This window comes from Helobdella robusta, assembly GCF_000326865.2.
Source record: "Helobdella robusta unplaced genomic scaffold HELROscaffold_9, whole genome shotgun sequence".
Taxonomy (NCBI): domain Eukaryota; kingdom Metazoa; phylum Annelida; class Clitellata; order Rhynchobdellida; family Glossiphoniidae; genus Helobdella; species Helobdella robusta.
In genome coordinates, this window is record NW_008705512.1 from 1,675,937 (window position 1) to 1,698,940 (window position 23,004).

At 29.9% G+C, this 23,004-nt stretch overlaps 5 protein-coding genes across 5 annotated transcripts; 1 reads left to right on the forward strand and 4 right to left on the reverse strand.

The window, feature by feature from the left end:
• Nucleotides 1-4,448: 4,448 nt before the first annotated feature.
• Nucleotides 4,449-5,764, reverse strand: HELRODRAFT_166089 (hypothetical protein; the record flags this gene model as incomplete). Its single annotated transcript, XM_009033115.1, has 3 exons — nucleotides 4,449-4,489; nucleotides 4,586-4,787; nucleotides 5,630-5,764. The coding sequence occupies 3 exons, from the start codon at nucleotides 5,762-5,764 to the stop codon at nucleotides 4,449-4,451; spliced, it is 378 nt and encodes a 125-aa protein (XP_009031363.1).
• A 2,232-nt stretch (nucleotides 5,765-7,996) lies between these two features.
• On the reverse strand, nucleotides 7,997-9,413 carry HELRODRAFT_166090 (hypothetical protein; the record flags this gene model as incomplete). Its single annotated transcript, XM_009033116.1, has 3 exons — nucleotides 7,997-8,294; nucleotides 8,456-8,733; nucleotides 8,844-9,413. The coding sequence occupies 3 exons, from the start codon at nucleotides 9,411-9,413 to the stop codon at nucleotides 7,997-7,999; spliced, it is 1,146 nt and encodes a 381-aa protein (XP_009031364.1).
• Nucleotides 9,414-10,586: 1,173 nt separating this feature from the next.
• Nucleotides 10,587-13,753, reverse strand: HELRODRAFT_166091 (hypothetical protein; the record flags this gene model as incomplete). Its single annotated transcript, XM_009033117.1, has 7 exons — nucleotides 10,587-10,781; nucleotides 10,842-11,064; nucleotides 11,136-11,388; nucleotides 11,449-11,797; nucleotides 12,031-12,246; nucleotide 12,348; nucleotides 13,551-13,753. The coding sequence occupies 7 exons, from the start codon at nucleotides 13,751-13,753 to the stop codon at nucleotides 10,587-10,589; spliced, it is 1,440 nt and encodes a 479-aa protein (XP_009031365.1).
• Nucleotides 13,754-14,528: 775 nt separating this feature from the next.
• On the reverse strand, nucleotides 14,529-15,875 carry HELRODRAFT_70925 (hypothetical protein; the record flags this gene model as incomplete). Its single annotated transcript, XM_009032943.1, has 4 exons — nucleotides 14,529-14,687; nucleotides 14,838-15,035; nucleotides 15,184-15,261; nucleotides 15,732-15,875. The coding sequence occupies 4 exons, from the start codon at nucleotides 15,873-15,875 to the stop codon at nucleotides 14,529-14,531; spliced, it is 579 nt and encodes a 192-aa protein (XP_009031191.1).
• Nucleotides 15,876-16,572: 697 nt separating this feature from the next.
• HELRODRAFT_70594 (hypothetical protein) lies at nucleotides 16,573-18,571 on the forward strand (the record flags this gene model as incomplete). Its single annotated transcript, XM_009032889.1, has 3 exons — nucleotides 16,573-16,701; nucleotides 18,319-18,401; nucleotides 18,508-18,571. Coding segments are annotated over 3 exons (276 nt in total), but the record flags the coding sequence as incomplete, so codon positions are not given.
• Nucleotides 18,572-23,004: the final 4,433 nt, after the last annotated feature.

Sequence of the window (23,004 nt, forward strand, 5' to 3'; positions counted from 1 at the left end):
AGAGAACAAAAGAACATTTCAAACTGAAAATTTTAAAAAAGGTAATAACTTTTGTTTATTTGCATGAAATCGATTATCCAATTAGCCCATTAAAATTGAATTCTACACTGAATTTTGAATTGAATTTTGAAGTTTATTTGAACGACTAGAGACAATATGTCCTTTAAACTTAAAATATGTAAACCAAATTTAAAAAAAACATGATGAACAATTAACAGAATTTTGAAACGTAACTAATTATTCAGGGTTGAAATGTTCGGATGTTGATACGGCCCTTCATATACTGAAGACAAGATATTCTTTACGTAAGTGTAGGACCTTTTCTTTGTTCTAAGTCTTATATTTTATTTACTATAAATTCTATGAACTTGTTTTTAGTTTTATATCCTGTCTCAATAAAATATTTGAAAATAAAATTATATAACTTTACTGAACAGCGGAAATAAACTTTAAAAGATTCCAAGTCCGATTAGGTTAGAACATTGGATCCGATTATTCTCACTTCTGATTTACATAATTATTATTTGCGCAAAATCAGAATTAGTTTCATAAATTTGAATTTAAACATTGAATCAATATATACATTGTTAATTCAGCCAACTCATCTTATCCAATGCTGGTCAACTCATTTGCCAGTTAGTTTTTTATGTGATGACGTTGATAACTATATTTTGAATTTTATGAAATAAAAATTTTTAAGTACGTGTGTTTGTAGGTGTGTATTTCTGTGTGTGTTTATAGCAAAAATCATCGTGTAATACTAATACTTCGGTATTTTCTTTAAAAACAGCGAACTCATTTTGGGCTCCTCACAACATAGATACTCCATATTCAAAAACACTGAGAGGTAATATTGTTCATCGTTATCATTTATAATAAAATGGTTATTATTCATAATGAAATAATTATTATTCATAAGAAAATAGTTATTATTCATAATGAAATAATTCTTATTCATAATAAATAGTTGTTATTCATAATGAAATGATTATTATTCATAATAAAACAGTTGTTATTTGTAATGAAATAATTATTATGCATAAATATCATTCCTTACTCGTTATACTTTTGTGCAAAACACCCACACACAACGGTGCGTTTGCGTACACTCAAATTTCGCAATCACGCGCAAGAATTTAAGTCGTACGTGTTCGGCGTGTGACAATATTCGTCTTTGACCGACTTAGTCTCGAGCAGACAGTACTCGAACCGGGTTGTCACGCAATAGAAAGCAAGACGTGGCACTTTATTATCTGAGCTAACTTTGCCAACTAGTTTTTGTATATATTATTATCATTACAATTGTCTTTGTAGTTATCCTTATTATTATTATTACCTTATCCCGTTGTTGTCGTCAGGTGACGTTTGTCGATCAACTCCGAAAATAATTAATATTCTCGTAATGTGACGATTAAAAGTTAAACAATTGACCTCTAGAAATAAGAGAAGAAGTGGAGCTGAAAAATAAGAAACTTGCCGAACTAACGAGACTGATATTGAAGAGACAACAAGACATGATTGCAGAAGAAAATAAGATTCTAGAAGCCAAGCGAAAAAAGCAAAACGAGGAAGAAAATAACAACGTCAGTGAAGATATCACACTGGAGGCCAATGCTTCAAAACAAATCACGAAGAGTGACAAAGTAAAGCATTCTAAAAACCCAATAAGGAGGGCACTGCAAACTGTCAGAAGAAAATTTTCCAAGCAAGACAGATCTAGAGGTAATTAAAGTCTCGTGATTATTTCATTAAACTAAGGTGATTTAATTTTGTTGAGGTTATTTCATTTCGTTGAGGTCATGTCATATAAAAAGTTTATTAGTTTAAATGTCCAAATTTTATCTAGAAGTAGCTTACATGGATTTATTTTATAAAAAATAGTTTGTCGTTTAATTGTCCGTCTGCTAAATTTTTCCGACGATAATGACAATGAATCTTCAAAGTTTAGATATCAAACGATATAAAAAAAAGAGAATTTTATTGAGTTAGTCTAACGACGTATTTTTAAATGAATTCTTAAATCAATAAATTAAATAACAAATTATTGTTAGTGTCCGTCTATGCATTTTGAAATATATATTCCTCTTTTCATATTTTAAATAGTGACCATTAAAACAGTAACTAAGAATGGTTCATTACTTTTGAAAAATTTTATAATGTAAAAATCACTGTGAACATTGTTTTTGTTTTTGAAATTGCCATCCATCAATTAATTTTTTCAATTTTAAAAAATAAATTATTGCTATAGCCGACTCGCAAGCATTATTTGATTAAAAAATTGTACTATATCTTATTAATTTTACGTGTTTATTTGTTCTGATTGTGTAACAATGTTTTTTTTAGTTTATTAACCTAAGAATAATGGTGACGTTTTATAATTGACTAAATATATTATTTTTTCATCGTTTCGCCATTTATCTATGTTAGTTGTTAATGTTATAATGCTACAATTAATTTCATTGATTGTAATTATGTTAATTTCCGTAAGCTTAACATATATTTGTACATATTTGACTTTTATTTACATTTGGTTTGTAAAAACTGGTTAATTGGCTGTTTGGATGGCTGGCTGGTTGGTTGGCTGGTTGGTTGTTGGTGGGCTGGTGCGCATGTTAAAGACAGGAGATATTTCGAAAATTTCTAAAAATAATTTTCATCTTTTTAGAAATTATATGATCTCCTGGGTTTTGTATTAAATATGTTAGCGACTGAATGAACTATTATTCCTAAATAGATGTTTTATATGTATGTTCATCAAATTTTTTTTATGTTCTTCTGTTCTGAGAAAAATCATTCGCTGTAAATATTCAACGCTATAATGCCTTTTTATTGATGCTCTTGTTTAAAAATGAATAAAAAAATTTAAAGTAGAGAAACCATAGGCGTCAAGAAGAAAAATAAAACATTACTAACGAGGGTTTGTCGTTGGTTCATGATAAATGGCCGATGGAGCATGTGGATGAGTAGCGAGTGAAAAGCAAACATTCATAACAAAAGATCATTGGAATAAAAACATGTTGAATGAATATTAAACATTTCAAAGATTCCATTATAAGAATTTATTATTTTAAGTTCGTTGGTCAAAATTTAGATAATTTTCGTTCGGCTTTAAGTTTTCATAATTATTAAAACAACATTTCATTTATTTTTAAAAAAGTCAAACTAAATAATATAGAATAAAATTTTTACCGAAAAAAAAACGAAAAACTTCAGATTTGCAAGTTCGTTAGTTTTATTTCTCATGTTCGTCGATCATAGATCATCTAGAAATGGTCTTCGCTTCACAATGAAAGTATTTCCATTCCACAAATTCTTCAGTGTCATGTCTCGAAATTTAACTCGGTGTTCTAAGTTCTCTAACATGATGTTGAATCTTTTCTCATTGTTCTTGAATGACTTCTCTATCTTATCGTTCTAAATTAATTCATTTTGAATATTAAAATTAGTTTCTGCGGCTTGAAAATATTTGAAAAATATGATTTTTAACAAATAATGAAATATTACGAGGCCAATAAAAAGTTTTACAAAAGAAACGAATATTTATTTAAACTTTAACTCTTTGCTACCTGTATCTCAATCTGGTTTCAGACCTGCTCACAGTACTGAAACTTCTTTACTCAAAATACACAATGATATCCTTCTCTCTAGTGACAATAGTAATCTTACTCTTCTTCTTGCTCTTGACTTTTCCTCGGCTTTTGATACTGTTGACCATATTATTCTCTTGAGACTGCTGCATCATTCTTTTAATATTACTGATTCTTGTCTATCTTGGTTTTCTTCTTATCTCTGTAATCGTTTTTCTTCTGTTGTTCTCAATAATTCTACTTCTAACTCCTCTACTCTTACTTTCGGGGTACCTCAGGGTTCTATCCTCTTCTATTTATACTCTATACTTCTGAACTACCTCGTATTATTAATAACTTTTCTTTCTCTAGTCAACTATATGCTGATGATTCTTACATTTATACTTCTTTTCCTCCATCTAATCTCAATAGTGTTCTTCATAATTTATCTCTATGTCTTTTTTCAATTATTGCTTGGTCTGACTCTATGTGTCTTAAACTAAATCCTTCTAATTTTGAATTAATTTGTTGTAATAAATCTAAACACTCTATTACTATTCCTCCTATTATCTTACCTGATTCTAAAAATCTTAATGTCTCTCATAAGTTTCGTAGTCTAGGTTTTATCTTTGATTCTACTATGTCTCTCTCTTCTCAGATTAATAGTGTTGCTAGAAGCTCTTACTTTCATCTACGTAGAATAAAAAAACTTTTGCCTTTTCTTGATAATCCTACTCTTCTCCGTCTTGTTACTTCGTTAGTCTTATCTAGGATTGATTATTGTAACTCGCTCTACTAAGGTCTTCCTGATTCTAAACTCTATCCTTAAAGTAAAGCTTTTAACTCTGCTGCTCGTCTAGTTGCTCGTGCCCCTTTCTTTTCTCATATATCTATCTCCATATCTGTTCTCTTGCCCTGTCTACCTATAAAATATAGAATAATTTTTAAAATTTGCACGTTCATGTATAAGTCTCAATCTAAATTATTTCCTAAGTATTTATCAGATATATTAATCGAACCTAAACGCCCCGGTTTACGATCGTCTTCTTCTTCTCGCTTTTTCTTAACTCGTGTTAAACACTCTTTTGCCAAATCTGCTTTTGCTTTTTCTGGTCCTTTTCTATGGAACTTTCTATCTACTTCTCTGACTACTTCTCTATCACTTTCGAAGTTCAGAGCGGATTTCAAGACCCATCTGTTTTCAAAATTCATTGAGGAGCGCTGTTGGACATCGCGGAAATAGCGCTTTATAAGCTAATTGATTGATTGATTGAGTTGTTGAAAGTTTAATTCTGGAATCCACATTGAAGTAGCAATCAAATATGCGAAAACTACGATAAATTAGTTTCTAAACCTTTAAAATTATTTTTTAGAAGTGTCCTATTCATTAACATGAATAAAGATAGAAAATCTCAATCAATGTTGGTTGTTTTTAAAAGGAAAAACGTTTACAAAAATGTTTCATCTCATACATTTAAAACACTAGATCAACTAAATAAAAGCTAACAATTTTATGAAAGTGTAATGGGATTTAGCAATGAACGTTGAAAACATGTTGAGGCATAATTTGTGTAGTACTGTTACGAACTTTAGCCCCTAAGCACAAGCACTATATCATTCGAAAACAATACATCACTGAACATAGTTAAACACTGAGTTCAAAAAATGATTTAAACGTGTAATACAAAACAAGAGAAAAAATGAAAAAAAGAAATTGAAATTTATTAACTTACATGATGGCTAATGAATAGTTGTGGAAAGGAATTGCGAAATGATTTAATTCAACATATTTTATCACAGCATGGTTCGATATAATCACCAATTTGATTAGTTTTTTAACTATACTGACTGGATTGGTGTAAAGGGTAAGATGTGTAAACAACTAAGTTACAGCGTCATTAATATTTAAAACATTCATTTAAAAAAATCGCAAAAAAAACCAATGACAATTCAATGAGATATAATGTTTCGTTCAAAGTGCTTAATACGAAATTGCTGAAAGTGATTCATTGTAAAAATTCTTATAAATATTTTATCATGTATATTATCTGAAATACACTAACATCAGGCATTAGTTCCCACATATTATCAGCGTTTTGGTAAAACCAGAGGTAAAAAACTGGATCACTGGAGGGAAATGTTTTTTCTGATCTGCTTATTTCCAAAACCTGTTCGCCATCGTCCAAGGTCGCCTCCATTTTATTAAATGAAATGATCATTTCGTTGCCTAAATATTCTCTCAGATCAGATGGTGTCTGAAATTAACATTCTCAGGTTATTGCAACATAAAAAGAACATTTAACATTAAAATGTATAAAAATTAAGACTACTAGTAAATTGAACTTTGTATATGTATAAACAATTATTAATGTTTTATATATATATATATATATATATATATATATATAAAGGATTAAGACGGTCATAAAAGCAATTATTGATGAAAATCACAGCATGTTCGGCGTTAGTTAACTTCCAATCTAACTTTTCGATTTTTCTAATGGTTGGTCGTAAATAATTTTCAAGTTTCTTTAGTTGAAAACCAAAATTTTTGTTTATTTTATGCATGATAGAACAAAAAAGCTCTCTTCGGTATTTTTATACCATCTTCGGTATCTTGATATTTTTAATTCTAGTTATGTGTATGTGCAGAGATGCTAATTGATTTACGATAAACCATTATATATATATATATATATTTTTTGGGTTTAGACTATCATAAATACAATTATTTATAAAGATCACTGCGTTTTCGGCATTATTCAACTTGTAGTTGAGTTTCTCAATTTTTCTAACAAGACTTTTACCATCTTAATGAAGTTTATTAAGGTTAAATAAAAAAACTTTTAATGTTTGACATTTTTGACAAAACATTATTAACAATGTTATTACTACAGAAAAGCTCTTTTCGGCATCAACTGCCATCATCAGTGTAGTTATATAGTATTGTTCCGCAGTAAAAACAAAGACACAAAGACGGAACAATACTATATAACTACACTGATGATATATATATATATATATATATATATATATATTTACAATATTCTATAAATTCTACCGAATGTTTGGCGTTAATATGTTTGTAGTTCGTTTTTTCAATTGCAGAAGCAGTCCTAATTGACATCAATAAACCAAAAAAAATATACAACAAAAAATGACAACCTCACTTCCAACCCGGCGCTTATAACGACATATAACGACATCATCTTGTATTACAGAAATCACATGTCAACTGCATACAAGGTCAACTGCATACAACTGCATACAAGACACACTTCCAACTCAGAGTTATCTCTAGGACTGCAGATGTTTTTCAGTATTAGGTGAGACGTCTTTTTATTGTTGTAATAAATTCGGAGTTTAACTTTACTATTTGGGTTGGTTGGTGTGAGATTTTTATTGATGATATGTTTAAGAATAGCTTCATCTACCTTGTATGCAGTTGACATGTGATTTCTGTAATACAAGATGATGTCGTTATCTTGATTGTTGGTACTAGGAAGGTTATTGCTGTGTAGTAATTTGCCTTTAACAATCTTTTCAATAGAGTAAGTCTTATATCCATTGTTTACAAGACTCTTTTTAATTCAGCGTCGCGATTTTCAATATCGGAAGAGTGTGTGAATGCCCGGTTTACAAATGATTTTATTGTGCTGTCTTTAAATTGTTCAGTGCATTCACTTTGTCCATTCAAACAAATTCCTGTATTCGTTTCTTTGACATAGACCGCGGTTTTGAATCGTTCTTCGCCACGGGTGACCAACACATCGAGGAAAGGTAAACGTCCTAGGTAAAAACTGGCAAATAGGACGCCAAGGGGGGAACCCATATATATATATATATATGGTCCTAGAGTCTGGAACGGTCCTCCCAAAGACCTACGAGACCCTGCTCTGGGTATTGCGAAATTTAAGAAGATGTTGAAAACATATTTATTTTCGCAGTAATGTCAATCAATGATGTTCATTTTTTTTACTGATCTAATGTTTATTTAATGTTTGATTTATTTGACTATTTTGTATGTTATTTTATTTTTAAGCGCTTTTGAAAAACTTTTTAATTAGCGCCATATAAATATTCGTATATATATATATATATATATATATATATATATATATATATATATATATATATATATATATATATATAAGTGTCAATGTCAATATAATTCACCAACTATTAATATAAGAGACTGAATAAATAAAAAATTATTTGGAGTCGCCATATTTCTGTCAGCGTATCATCGTTGTATATAAATAAATAAGCCGCAATATGAAACGATAGAGTGGGCATGCTATTATTAAAATAATGGTGAAGTTAAAAGAAGGCCTTTTAAAAAATATATAAAAGAATTTTATATATAATATATTTTACGTTACAATATTTTTATAATTAGATTTTAAATTACATTTATTATAATTATAATATTAAAAAAAGATAAGCTGGTTTTCAACCTTTATCCTTAATTCTTCATTGTTAGGATCAGAATAAGCAACTTCAATTTTATGGTTAAGATCTTCATCAAAATTCTCCCAGCAGTCAGCCATCTTGAACTGCCATTCTACTGGTAAAATCTTCTGGTTAATGACGGTTGACTTGCAACTTGCTGCTTGTGCTGCCAATCCAGAAATTTCCAGATTTTCTTGTGGAGATGAATTGGGTGATTCAAGTTTTTTAATAAACTGCTTAACGATCTCCAAACCTTTCAAACGAGGGAGATATATTCTGCAAAGTAATTTATAAAAGTTTCATAATTAATCACTGTATTTAATTAAATGTTTATAAGTAATGCCATAAATTAATTATTATAAATATGATTCAAATGATTAAAACTAAAAAGCAAAAGTTCAATTAAAAAACAAACAATTTGAATCCAATAAAATCACCTAGTTTGTTTAGAAACTAGAGGTGCCCTCTTACTGCTTTCACATTCTAATAGTATCTGCAGTAGAACACTTATTACATTATCCGGATTGTACCAAATATCAAATGTGTTGTACAGTCTCAGTGAATGAGTTGATGTTAATTTATGAGATAAGTTACAACATTTCTCTGTTGATTCATTTCTAGCACAGTTACCAGTCACAAACTTTGGGCAGATGTGCAGTCTGTCACATGAATCTTCATTGTTGCATGATCCCAATCGATTATAATAATGACAAATCTGTTGAAGTTTAAATGTTAATTTTTAAATAGAAACATTTTGTTTGAAAATCAACAGTAAGTAAAACAAAGAATATAATAAAAAAAAAGGTACAATGATTATTTACTAACATGTAATTGAGAAACTTTTATTACTTCAAGTACAAGATCTGAATGTTTTTTTATAGTATCAACATTCAAGTTAAAATTTTCTAAAACATCCATACACTGTTCATCATCAAAAATTGAATGATTTAATTCACATTTATCACCAGAACAACTTTCATCAAGGAATCCTTTGCATAAATGAAGATGTTTGCAATTTTTATCTTTGCAATATTCATCAGCAACCTCATCATCCAATTTGATATTTGCATTATAATTGCTGTCATTTAGTAGCTGGATTTTCAAATTATTAACCAAAGTTTTATTCTTCAGCTGATAACGCCAACAAAGCTTGGCTTTCTTGAATCGAACTCTAATCACCACAATTCTATTGTTTTGTTCGTCAGTGGTAAATGTAGCAAAATAATCACTTTTCCCTCTGAACCAAAGTTTCACGATTGGGAAATAAGAAGGGTCGTCAGAAAAATCTTCAGGAGACATCTTGGACAAATGAGTGAAAAAGACTCTGCCGCAGTATGGCTTTGATAACATCCTTCCTATCACTCGCTCTAAATTTGGCTCATCGTTGTTAGCCATTTGAATTTATTCAAAATATCATCAGAAGACTTAATTAGAAAATAACACTAAATTTTTATTTAAAATATTGTTCAATTTAACACGCACGTAAGTAAATAATTAATTAAACAAACAAAACACGGGTAATTACCCAACCATGAAAATCGAAAGCGAAATTCCAATTTAATATCGAAAATCATTTAACGTAGCATTTCACGCTTTAAATTAAATCGAGTAAAAATAACTGAACGATTTAAATTACTAAAATATGTTTGAATTATATACTATAAATATAATTTTGTATTTGTTAACGCGTTTTTCTATTCTAAACTATTTATATTTATGAATTACTCCTTTTGATGGAAAAATAGAAGATCTGCTTACCGTTTCAAAAAACAAAGTTTTTAATCATTACATTCAATTATTATAAATACGTTAATTCCCAAGAAGATTTACTCTCCGCTCAATTATTATATAGTTATAACAATACAAAATCTAAAAATTCATACCCCAATGATAAAGCCCAACACATTTAAAAGGATGCTAACATTAACAGAATCTGCCAATCGGTTTTGAATATTTAATTTTACTATTTAGTATTAAGAAATATTTGAGTTAAATATTACAAAATGAATATGACTTCAGTTGAGAAAATTGTCCGATATCTCAGTAAAATGTCCAAGCCAGCTAGTAAGCAGCTAGTTGGTGCGTTGTGGGCATACCGAAACGCCCCCGCGGCCGATTTACAACGGCACAAGGTCCATACGCCGCGTCGCCAACGGTCTATTCGCTGAATAATTATTTGTAAAAAGCACGAAGCACAATTGATCGGTTTCTTACATTGTAACTAAGATCAAAATATAATAGAAATCACACTCAATATCCATTTTTGTCTGCTTTTTCTGATTGCTTTTAAATTTTATTTAACAGATTCGCGTCAACAAAACTCTGCCTAACGCAATGAAATAGTTTTTATTGATAATGAGTGAACACAACTTTGTAGTCAGATAAAAATTTTATTTAGATATTCCCTGTGCATAGCTTTCAAATCTATAATAAGAAATGTAATAGAAATACTGAATAACAGAAATAATTTAGATCTCAAATTCCATTAAGATTAAAGTTAAACAATATTAGCGCCAGTAAATAACGCACAAGTTTCTTGTAAGTTGTTCACAAATGTGCTCTGTGAAATTATTTCTCTCTGTAAAATGGGTGCGGTCTTCTTACGACATCCTGTACAGTACCATTTTTCAAGTTAGTTTGGTACATTCTTTTTAAATTTATTTCATAATCAATTGAATTTGACGTAAAGTTTATTAAATAATTTTCATCGTTAAATTCATTTTGATAATATCCTTCAAGACTAAAAGGTTCTGGATATCCTGACTGGAAGGAAAATAAACCAAAATTATTTTAAAAATTTAAATAAATATATTTTAATGTAACTTTTTCTTGATATTCCACCCATTTTAAATCATCTACGTAGAACCATCTCCACCAAGTTAAATATTTAGCGCCGGCTTGTGGATTCAACAGGGAATCAGTTGTCAGCCTCCTGACAGGTCCCTCTCTTAATATATCAGATCTTACAAGTTTTGCAGATTTTATTCTCAAATCTTTGAACGTCATGTCCTCAAAATTTACTTCAGTGTTAAAATTGTATCGGCTACTGCCATTAAAATAGAATGTCTCTAAGTTATAGTGGTACAACGAAATTGATTGCAAAAAATTTTTAGTTACTTGGGGAATAAAAAAGTGACTTCGCAACAACAAAATGCTTTTTCAATTAAAATGTTCTCTGCATAATTTATCCAGTCGTCATTCACATCGCGATACTGCCATTGATACGGCAACTTTTCTATTTGATGAAAGTCTGGACAATTTTTTCTTAAACAAGGACCCTCTAAAAAATAAACACAAATTTTCGGATGAGCGCAAGAGATTCCGTCATTTTTGGATGCCCTCTTTGAATTAAAAATCATCCCATCATTTTCTGCGATGTTCAAATGCATGTGTTAAAAAATTATTATGTATTAAATGGAGCTTGTATTACTTCTCTTTCTGGTCTGAAATGAATCAGATTTCCTAAATCCGTTGACATTTAAACTTTCATCTAAATGATAATCGCCAATTGACAGGTCTATAGTAGAGCCCACATTAATTAATTTTTTTAAATCTGCTATAATTTGTTTTGGAATTTGATTTGGGTTCACGTCTTTCTGCATGAGCAATTTTTTAATCTGGGGGTTTTTTAAATCGTGCGATCTTTCGCATGTTTTTCCGAATTTACAAACGCTGACAACGTAATGAGCACACAAATGTAAAGATTCACATTTTTGTTTAAATTTGCAACCTTGAATACTGTTGTAGCCTTTGCATATTAACGCTTTTCGGTTCTTTTCCTATAAATAAATTAGATTTATCATTATCGATTCAAGTCCACTTTTTGTAATCTTGTATGGTTAGCAAATGAGAGCATTATTGATTTTCACTATAAACGAGTCTCAAATTTTGATGCTGCTATTTACTTTTGGTTAACTGCATAAATAATATTCTTATAGATATAAGGCAGTAATCTGTTGCTATGAACAAAACTTAAAAATCAAAAAGAAGAAGATGGTTTTAATTATCTTACTGTGGTTTCAATGTTCAAAAGAGGCACAATATCACATTTTGATAATTTGTCCAGGGAATATTTCTTCAAGATTGGAAGATTGTGAGGACTCCTGAAATTGTGACTGTACTTGCATTTCCCATTGAATTTACAATCATTTCTCAAATAATGCAAACAGATGTGTAAATTTCCACATGAATTTTTATATGCTCGACAGCCTTCAAAACTTAAATATTCCTATTTCAAAATTATTTGTATCGATTTTACAACTATATTTTCAAATAATAATACTAAAAAAATATTAAAAATGAAATCAAACAACACTATAAAATTAATACCCTGAAACAAAGGATTAATATCTATATATGAATTTTGGCTGGCGTGATGGCCCAGTGGTCTAGGTTGCCTTGTATTGTTTTGCAGTGATAGGTTGCCTTGTATTGTTTTGCAGTGACATGGTTCGAATGTGACAAAGAGCTGCATGTGTGATGCATCGTTTAGCATGTATTCATATACGTCCTATGTTTGCGTGTTGATTCTTCTGAACCTAGGAAGAGTGTAATAGACCTTCAACCGTTTTTTGTTCTATTTTTACAAAATTTTGACGTGGGAAACATTTTTTCGCGTTTTTACTATTTAAATATTAATTATTAATAAATTCTTACAAGTTCACAGTGTCAATTGCTTGCCAAACTGCGCATTATAAAATAACTCTTTGATAAATTTATCAACGATACTTTGTTGCCTAGAGACAGAGAGCCAATGTAACCATTTTTAAAATGAATAATTATTAAGTGAATGAATGATGGCGTCAAAAAGAAGTAATGAAGCCAAATTATAGCGGTAGCTCATTATAATTCAAAGTTGAAAAAATCGAGGGAGGCGAAATTTAATTCTTAAAATTGAATCACAAATTATAGAATAAACATTTTTTTCATCAAAAATTGTTTCTTGTTAGATGGTATGCAGAGAACATTTAAAACAACCTGACATAACTTTGGACTTCTCGCTTCAGTTGAAATTAAAAGTGAAGTGTCGTCGCCTGCCATCTTGTCATACGGAAAATCCTCACAATTTTCTTTTGACTCAATAAATGAATATTTGAAACACATATTAAATATCGAAGTATTCACCAATTTACGTCACACAATGTAATATTTATTGCGATCAAGATACAATTTTGTGGATTCATTGAAAATCAAACGAAGCACTTGTGATGTGTTCACTATTAAGAAAGCGAAAGAAAGGGAATTTGGTGTAGGAAGATTAAATATTAATATAGTGATGTGAAAATTTTGTTTCGCTATTTGGCTAAAAATATGTTTATGGTTTACTTTTAATTTCAATTATGTTAAGCTTTAATTATTAAACTTTATTAAGTTAATTTATATAACATTTATGTACCAACCATATCCATGGTACCAACTTAAGAAAAGCTCCTCCATCCGTTATCTTCTTTCTTTCTCGTGCATTATTCTTTCTGGACATTGGCGACCATCGACCTCCACAAAAGTGTTTAGAAACTAGAGGTGCCCTCTTACTGCCCTCTTTGTAGTAGTTGAAATGTGTTGATATTCAACAAATGACACAAGGACTTCACGAATGTGATCCTTTGTTGACCGTGATCTCTTCGCTCTGCAATCTTTCCAGTGGTTGTTACGTTAGATTCTACATCCCTTCCTTCCGCATGATGTGACCAAAAACTGCCCCCGTCGGAGTATTTGATGTTATTTTCTCTTTTCATAACCGGACTGTTTTAATACATCCTCATTTGAGGTATGAGAGGTCCAACTAATTTTAATAATTCTTCTAAAAAAACTACATCTCAGCAGCATCAATATTTTTTCCATTTTATATTATATTCTGTAGATATATGAGTTTAAGTCCATGCATATAGAATACTACACTTTAAACAATAAGGATAGCTAATGATGAAATTTTATTTAAAATATCCAAGATATTTTAAAAAGGGGCGGTGTACCAAAGATCGATGCCTATAGTTTAATGAACATGTAAGAAACGCTAATGACTTCTCAACAGCAAATACGCTAATCACTCCTTAGCAAAAAATGTGGTGATAAACCCATAACAGTATATATGCTAATTACCCCCTTAGCATAATTTGCTAAATAATGTGCGATGTGCTTTCTTTTGTAACGCAAAGGCATACATATATCGTCCCATATCTATTAAATTAATGTGAGCAAAACTTTCTAACGGGATACGAAAACACCAGCATTAATTAACTTCTTACTATGACGACTGCACGCGCAACTTGATCGATGTTGTTCAGTCTGATGCTGCTCACATAAGATGAACATTTTGAATTACACATTAGAACGTCAGTATGATACATACATACATACACATACGTAATAATAATATATGAATTGTAAACAACCATGCACATGCATATTTATTATGTAAAGGTGCACATTTGAAACACACACTACAGAATATAAAAAATTTGGATCCACAAAGAAAATTTATAATTAACAAGATACCTGTGATTAAATATTTTATTCTTTCATTAAATTCTTAATGCTATTAGTGATAGGTGAAATAATATAATTTTTATGATATCTTTCAATAGCGTTCATATGGCGAGGTAGTATTCGAACCCGAGGTCTGATCTCTCTCAACTTGTTCACTGCTTCTTCGGGTGTGTAATTGTGTATCTGCAGTTTGATAACATTTAATGCTCATGAAAACATTTAAAAATTTACCATTTGATTGCAAAAATGTGACAAAAAATTTACAAAAAATTTAAAATTAATCAAGAAGTTTTATGTGTATGTAAGCCAGATAAATAAAGAATATAAAATTACATTTATAAGATAGCAAGCAACAATTGTAGCACTTCTTGATCGACCAGCTTTGCAGTGAACGTAAACAGACTTGGGTGGTTTTCTATCTTTAAATTTTAATATGAAATCAACACCTTCTTTAATTTGTTGATCACTAGGAACCGAAAACCAATCTGGAGTGCTGAGCACCAACTGTTCGATTCCAATTGATCTCCATTCCTAATCCGATTTACACATTATTATTATATTTATTTTCATTATATATATATATATATATATATATATATATTATTTATATCTATTATACAAATTTGCTTTGACTTTCAATATTTGATAAAAAATTCAAAGGCAACTAAAAATAGCTAACTTCTTTTGTGTTAAACCAATATTTTGTTTCATGTGGTTCAAGTGCAGTGACAACACCCTTGACTCCTTCATTTACAAGCTAAAAAATTTCAATCATGTGTATAATTTATTTTGTTAAAAAATTAATTCATTTCATTTTAAAGAAAATTAAGAAAAATTAAGACCAAAAGTTTTTTAGTATGCTTCCTTGTACATGTTCAAAATCAAGTGATAATTTTTCATTTGAGCAACTGAAAAATTCAAGTAGACTAGCTTTTCGGTTTTTTTTGGCTTACCACTTCTACCTACTCACATAATAATAACCACCCCTAGTTTTATTTATTTATTATTTTATTTATATTTTATATGATGTATGTATTGCAACACCAAATTAATTTAAATAATGATCAATTACTATTATTAACCAGGTATGATTAACAAATATTAAATTAATTTTTTACTAATTTTAATTAAGTAATAAATTAATTAATTAAATTTAAATATCAAATGTTAAAAATTAAATTTAAAAAAAAACTTTAAAAAAGAGTTTCTGACTGAAACTGAACTGACCTCATGATTATAGGATCTGAATGGCAAAGCACCAAGTATGACGACATCATCTACCCTGTTGTACCACGGAATTTTTATCAACCTCTGCAGAACGACATTATACCCCAACGAAATGTAAAAGTATGCGTTCGCCAGGCAACCCATGTCAGCTTCACATCACGATTTTTAAAATAAGTCTAAATGTGAATTTAAATTAAAATTGTAGGTTGAAAACTGTCGTCAATTTAGAAAATTAAAACCATTGATTAAATTATTATACAACATTAGGATAGAAAACATTTAAATTTTTAAAAGTTAGGAAACATATGTTTTATTTTGTTCATTTCATGCTGTTTTAGAGGATATAATAAATTATGTTATGATCTGTTGATGTTACTTGTATTTTGTAAACACAAACATTGAATTCTAAAATGTTATTTGGTGTTATAAAACTATTATAAAATATTTTTTGATAATTTAAAGCTTTTATATAAATATGAAAAATGTTGTTTACTATAAAAAAAGTTAAGATTTTTGTTGGATAAATAATCGATTAATTTAGCAAAACCTTCGGTTGCCTTTCCATAATTAACGAACTAATCTTGTGCCATCCTTCATTAAGCTTCTTTCTTTTTTCCGATTTTCAAAATGGTGGGTGGGTTGTGTATGTTTGAATGTGTGAATTTATCTTATTAATCTTGCAAAAATAACGACCATCTTTTATTATTAATGAAATAAATTTAATTTAAATTTTATTTCGAATCGGCATATACATTTTTTGCTAAGCTTTAAAAGATAATGTGCAGATTATCGTAATAAATGATGAGCAAGTTTTTTTTTATCAAGTTTTAATTTTTATTAGGCCAAAAGAACCAAAAAGGTCGGTATTTGCGGTAAATATGGTACAAGATATGGTGCCAGTTTGCGTAAAGATATCAAAAAAATGGAAATAACCCAACATGGAAAGTACACTTGTAGTTTCTGTGGAAAGGTTGGTAGAATTATTTTAAATTTAAAATTTCGTGAGCACGATTATGATACTAATATAATATCTATCAAATTTTAAAACTAACATTAATTCATACACTATGATAATTAAACTCATTAAAATTAAATTTTACTGTTGTAGATCCTTAAATTATTATTAATTTAAATTAAAAAATGAGTTTTATGAAACTCATTTTATTTTATAATTATTTTGTATTAAACTGTTGAAGTGCTGCTAAGCTAAATAATTTAGCCTCAAGGCTTTACCCACATTAATATTTTATTTAATGTTTATATACATACAGTACTGGTTAAAACTATTATATAGAACTAGACACACGATTTTGCAATATGTCTTTCTTTTCCAGACGAATGTGCCTTATTGTAAATAGTATGGTGCTTTAATAATTAAAATTGCAAGTTTTTCATAACAATCAGAAAATATATGATATCAAATCAATTAACAATTAGTTGAAAAAGATGAATTCTTGTCAAAACTGGCTTTTCAACCCATATTAATTATTTAATTAATCAAAAATAAGAACCAGCACACTGTTTCCAATGAGAAATAAGTTTGTTTATTCATGTAGCATAAAATTCTGGTGTCCTGCAGCTAAATACTATTGGAGAACATTTTGTATGGTGTCTCGGTAATTGAAGCATTTCCCAGCAAGGTAGATGTCCAAATGTTTGAAAAAGTAGGGAAGAGGTCTCGGGAGTATAATGGGTGTAATAGTGGATAGGGTAGAATCTCAGCCCAAGTCTTTCATTTTCAGTGTTTGTTTTAAATGTGCCTTAATTTCTGGTAACATCAAGGGTCCACTTCTCGTCACAATTTGATTCAAAAACTGATCCATTTTGTTCTGCAAAAAGAGAAAATGACACTTCGGAATGAAGATTCTTTTTCTTTCCACTCAAATCGTGGGGAACCCGCTTATCCAGCTTTTCAACCTTTTCGATTTGCTTCAGGTGGTCACTAATTGTGGTGCTGTCAACGTTAAGTTCTTTTGCAAGATCCCATGTGGTTTTGCATGGATCTGCTTTAATAATTGCCCTCGATTCATAGTCTTAAATCTTATATGGTCTCTCTTGACCCTCTTAATCTTTGAGACCATAATCACCAGAACGGAACTTGTTAAATCTTCTTTGTGTGGTTCTTTTAAAAGTACTTGCATCTCACCATGCTTGGATAACATTTGCAGTTGCCTCTGAGGCATTGCAGCAGAGCATGAACTCATGAAGCAAAATCATGTGAATTCCTCGCTTTGACAACTATTTTTGTAAAAGCTTAAAGACCACTAAAATAAAATACCACGCTACTCATTTCAATGTGTTTACATAGATAAATCATTAAATTTTAGAGTAATATATAACATTCAGTGGTAGCCAAAATAATTTCTTAAAATTAATTTCAAGAAGTTGAACCTTGTAAAATAAACCTGTAATTTAATTTAGCTAGCTGTTCTCTTTAAAAGCCATTATAGATTAGGTTTGGTAGTTTCCTGTTTTGTTTAAAGTTTAGCAAGGGAATGTAAATATAGTAAGCTTTTCATAGTACCTTATTTCAAGTGTTAGCTTATATTATGACTAATGTTGATATATTGAATTTTAAAAATAACAGGAAACCATGAAGAGGAAAGCTGTTGGCATTTGGACGTGTAAATCCTGTAAAAAGGTGGTTGCCGGTGGAGCTTATATCTACAGGTATATATTATTCTAAATTTATTTTGTTCAAGTGATGTTTTTGTTGCTGATAACAAGTATTAATCGATTTTTTTACATAGAACTAACCAAAGTGTTTTTTTTTCAGTACAACTGCTGCTGCCACAGCCCGTTCCACCATACGTCGTCTCAAGGAAAGTAAAGATACATAAATGACGTTCTCATTTTCTTCATGTCTAAAGAAAAGTCTTTAAAATAAAAATTGTCATAAAACAAAGTGTTGTGTTGTTGCATACATCTTTCATTAGAGGTTCAACATTTATTTGCAAATTCATTCTATGCGTTAAGTTTGTATACCAGTACAATCATAGTTGTACTGAAAATTTTGTTAGAATAAATTTCTTAGTTTTCGATTATCAATGTCGGAAGCATTGTGATTTTAAGATGTGTTTACTATGTAGTCAATCAAAAATGGCCTACGTAAAACAATTAGTCGAAATAAGGAATGGTATTAGGCAAGGCTGTGTATTCTCTCAAGACCTGTGCGATGTCTGTAGTGGGATCATCATTGAGAGAGATAGAAGATCTATCTGGAATAACCTGTTGGAGGCGTCAACATGAACGTGTAAAATATGCTGATGATTGGGCTCTTATAGCAGATTCGATGGGAAAACTAAACAATGATGATGCTGATGATTGGGCTCTTATAGCAGATTCGATGGAAAAACTGCAAACAATTGTTTCCAAACTGGTTTTTGAAAGTGAAACTGAAGGCTTGCAAATTATCTTCAACAAAACAGTGCATGGTTATCAGTAAAAGAAATACCGCAGCGATCTGCTTCATAATTATTAATGGTAAACAAGGAAGGAATGAGCAGAAAATCTAACAACTACTGGAAAGATTGCAGGGAAAAGAGATCGCAGTCAACAACGAATAACATTCGTGAAGTCCTTGTGTCACTTGTTGAATGTCACCACATTTCAACTATTACAAAGTGTTAAAAATCGTTTTTTGTGGATGTTGATGGACGCCGATGTTCTCAATTGGTAAGGCATGAGAAAGATGATTTAAAAACATGACCAAAAAATGAGAGGGAAGAGGTGACAAATTTAAGAATTTTTTGGTGTTTATCACTGCTGGGCAAAGATTATTTATTTGTGACTGAAAATTATACTATGGCATCCTAAGTTGGACTAACAACGAACAAACACTTTTTTAAAAAAACTTGATAAGTGGAGAAAAAAATGATATAAATAATTGCATACAAGAAATAAATTATGACACTTTCATAGTTGATTAATAAAACTATAAAATAGTATTTCGAAAAAATTATTTGTTTCTTTAGTTCTTTTCAAACTCTTGAATATACTACAGAAATTCTCTTCCCCTTAGATATATGTGCTTTATTTTAAACAGCGGCATAGCCTATAGCAAGTGAATTAAATTGGCTTGAAAGTTTCGTCACCGCTTTGACATTTTTTTGTTTGGATGGCTTAATGGCTAAAGGCGCCTGGTCCTGTTGCAATGCGTGTTGTGACCGATTCGAATATGACCTAATCCTGCCTATCACATACTTTGCGCGGATTCATTTACGCTGTTTTCTATGTTTGCTTAGGCTTTTTGACTGCTTTCTGTTTTATGATATATAAATATTTTCAATTTGATGTCTGAATTGTTCTAATGTGAAGCTTTAAAAATTGGATGTGATTTGATCTTTGAAAAGGAAGTATCGAACTCGGTCTTGGACGACATTTAACAATCTGAATCAGAAAAATTTTTGAAAATATGTACCTATCTATATCATTCCATTAGTTGGAAAACAACAACAATCACAAATCTTTTGAAAATCCATTGTTTGTTGTTATTTTATTCACCTAACGTTTTGTTTGCAAATTATTCGAATTTGTATTTGGCTTACAAATTTTGACATTATCCTTCACATTCACAAGTTGCTTGTGAGAGGTAGTTTCAAAATTAAAATACATTTTGAACAAATTAAGAAACTTGATGAAAGTCGACTTTACAATAATTTATGCCGATGTTCTGCAACAAGGACCTTCTTCCAAGAAAAAACAGCGATGAAATTATTGATGTTTAAAAATTAACTAGAGGTGAAACGTCGAAACTAGTTGACACTTAGTGAGTACAAATTTTAGACTAGTGTTTCTTATGTTTAAATTGTTAAAATAGAACTAGGAGATATTTATTTATATAAACAATGCCAGCAAAGTGTTTTCTATGAACATAACAGATAACTTTAGCTGATTGGCGGCATAAAGAGCAAAATCTTCCGTTCCTAACTCACCAAGGGAGAAACAATTATAAGTAAATGTATCTCGTATGCACATTCTTCCCACCTACCACTTTCCAGTTAAAAGAAAGCATGAAACGAAAATATTTCTGGCAATTTATTTATTTGTGTGTCTAATCTATCATATCTAATCAACTTTTCATGGTTATTATTTTGAAAAAATAAACTGTTAGTATAAAAAACATGATCAAGTGAGCAATTCTCTTAAGAATTTTCACAAAAGACACAGCATTCTAGACTTTCAAAATCTATTATAAAATGTATCGGTTTTTTGCATAATTTTGTTGTTTACAATTTGACATTTAACAATTTAGCAAACATACATATGTAGCCAGTGAAAAACGTATCTAAATTTTACAAATTCCGTTCACATTAAAAATTGCAAACTTTAAGAATGATGAATAATATTGAATGAGCAATCTAATGATAAGATATCATTCATGTGATTTTTCAGTTAAGACAAACAAAGGGTTCGTCATTATGTAACAGTAGTAGCCTATCATTTGCTATTGGATCTTAATACCCAATTAAATTGAAAACTAACAATTTATAGCAAGAAATATACATGCAAGTTAATGTATGCAACGTAATGTGCGTAACTAAACCCTTCAATGAATATGCACTTTGAACAACATGTGGTTTTACTTTACACATACTTTGTTTTGTTGTAAAATCATATTTGAATTAGTTCGCAAAACTCAAAAATATATTGTTATACAGAATTATATACATCGAATTAAGTTGTGTTATGCATATATTTTGAAATTCACGAAAAAATCACACAAACAACGTACACATACATATTGTGTTAGAGTATTCAAAATTTATATAATGCATTATTCCAACTGTCATTTGGGAAACCAATTTTTTAACTAGTTAATTTTTTAAATAAAAAATCGATAAATTTCGGTCTGTCAAACAAACAGTGAATACTGTTTTTCGCCAGTTTAAAAAATAAAAGAAATTTGGTAATGAAATTAAAGAGTGCATTAAACAGATAAGATTTATATTTCTTGGAAAAAATTCATGAAAAATGTTTAAAAACTCCATGATTGCCTATGAAACTTGAATTGAAAAATGTACTAAAGTTTAAAAACTAAGAATAAAAAACTAATTTTTATACAGTGTGAGACACAAAATGGACAGCGAAGTGATGACAATAAAACAAAAGCTATGGAAAGGACCAAATAAGATTTGATGCTTTGTTGAGTGAAAATATTTCTACGTTCATTTAAAATTTGAGAAAGATATAATTTTGAATTTGACGTGAATATAGGGGTTAACCAGGTGTCTAACACAGGGCACCACTATTTGCTAGCGGTTACGCGTCCGTCTGTCTTGAATGCATGCTGAAATGAAACCCAAATCTTTTTTTAAATCTTTCACCTTCAACATTAAACAAACACTGTTGTCAGGTTTCTGTAGCATTTTAATTCATTTGTTTCATAATTTTTCAACCTTATCGTTTGTGTTACCTTTTTACTCAATCTTCTACAGTCACCCATCACCATTATATTTTACATTTTAGCTGATGTTCCTACATGAAAAAATGTAAAAAAGGGTTAGGGTTAATGTAAAAAAGGTAAAAAATCCTTATATGTTTTTGTGATTATCCATATAATAATTAAATAGATTAATTTATTTTGAATAAAAACGTTAAACCAAAAATTTTAATGAAATTATTGTTTCAAAAGTTTCTCCACAACCATCACGACGTCTTGTCTAGACCAAAAATAACAATTGAATCACAGCTTGGTATATATGCACACCACCCTCTTTATATTCAATCATGACTTTATACTTGCATATATGCGGTTATGGTTGCATAACATATATCAACTATAAAGTTTTGTATGATATAGAAACGATATGAAGCATTTGGCGCTTAAAATCTTTCATTTCTCTCTCCCTTCCATCCTCACCATCTCTCGCGAGAGACGACATGTTATATATGAATTCTAATTTATCTATATATGAGATATGCGACTTCTAAGACATACGTTTTGGGTTAGAAATATATGTTTTGTCTCAACTAGCAATGACTGTCATTACATTCTTTATATTTTTTACTATCTACATTATGCAATAAGGCTAATGAGTTAATATATGAAGTATGCAAGCAAACTGTATTGGAATAAGTAACTGGTGGAGTGACACAACAGCAGCTTACTACATCCTCACTAAAGAATACATTTTGTATTCTTATGAAGAGTCCGCTGAGTTAACGACGCCTAGCTTCTCAATAGGACAGGGGTTACTCGGATCCGTTGAGGAAGAATAAACCCAAGTTGTGAGCGGACTGTACCTAAAATTAATAATAACGCTCCTATAGG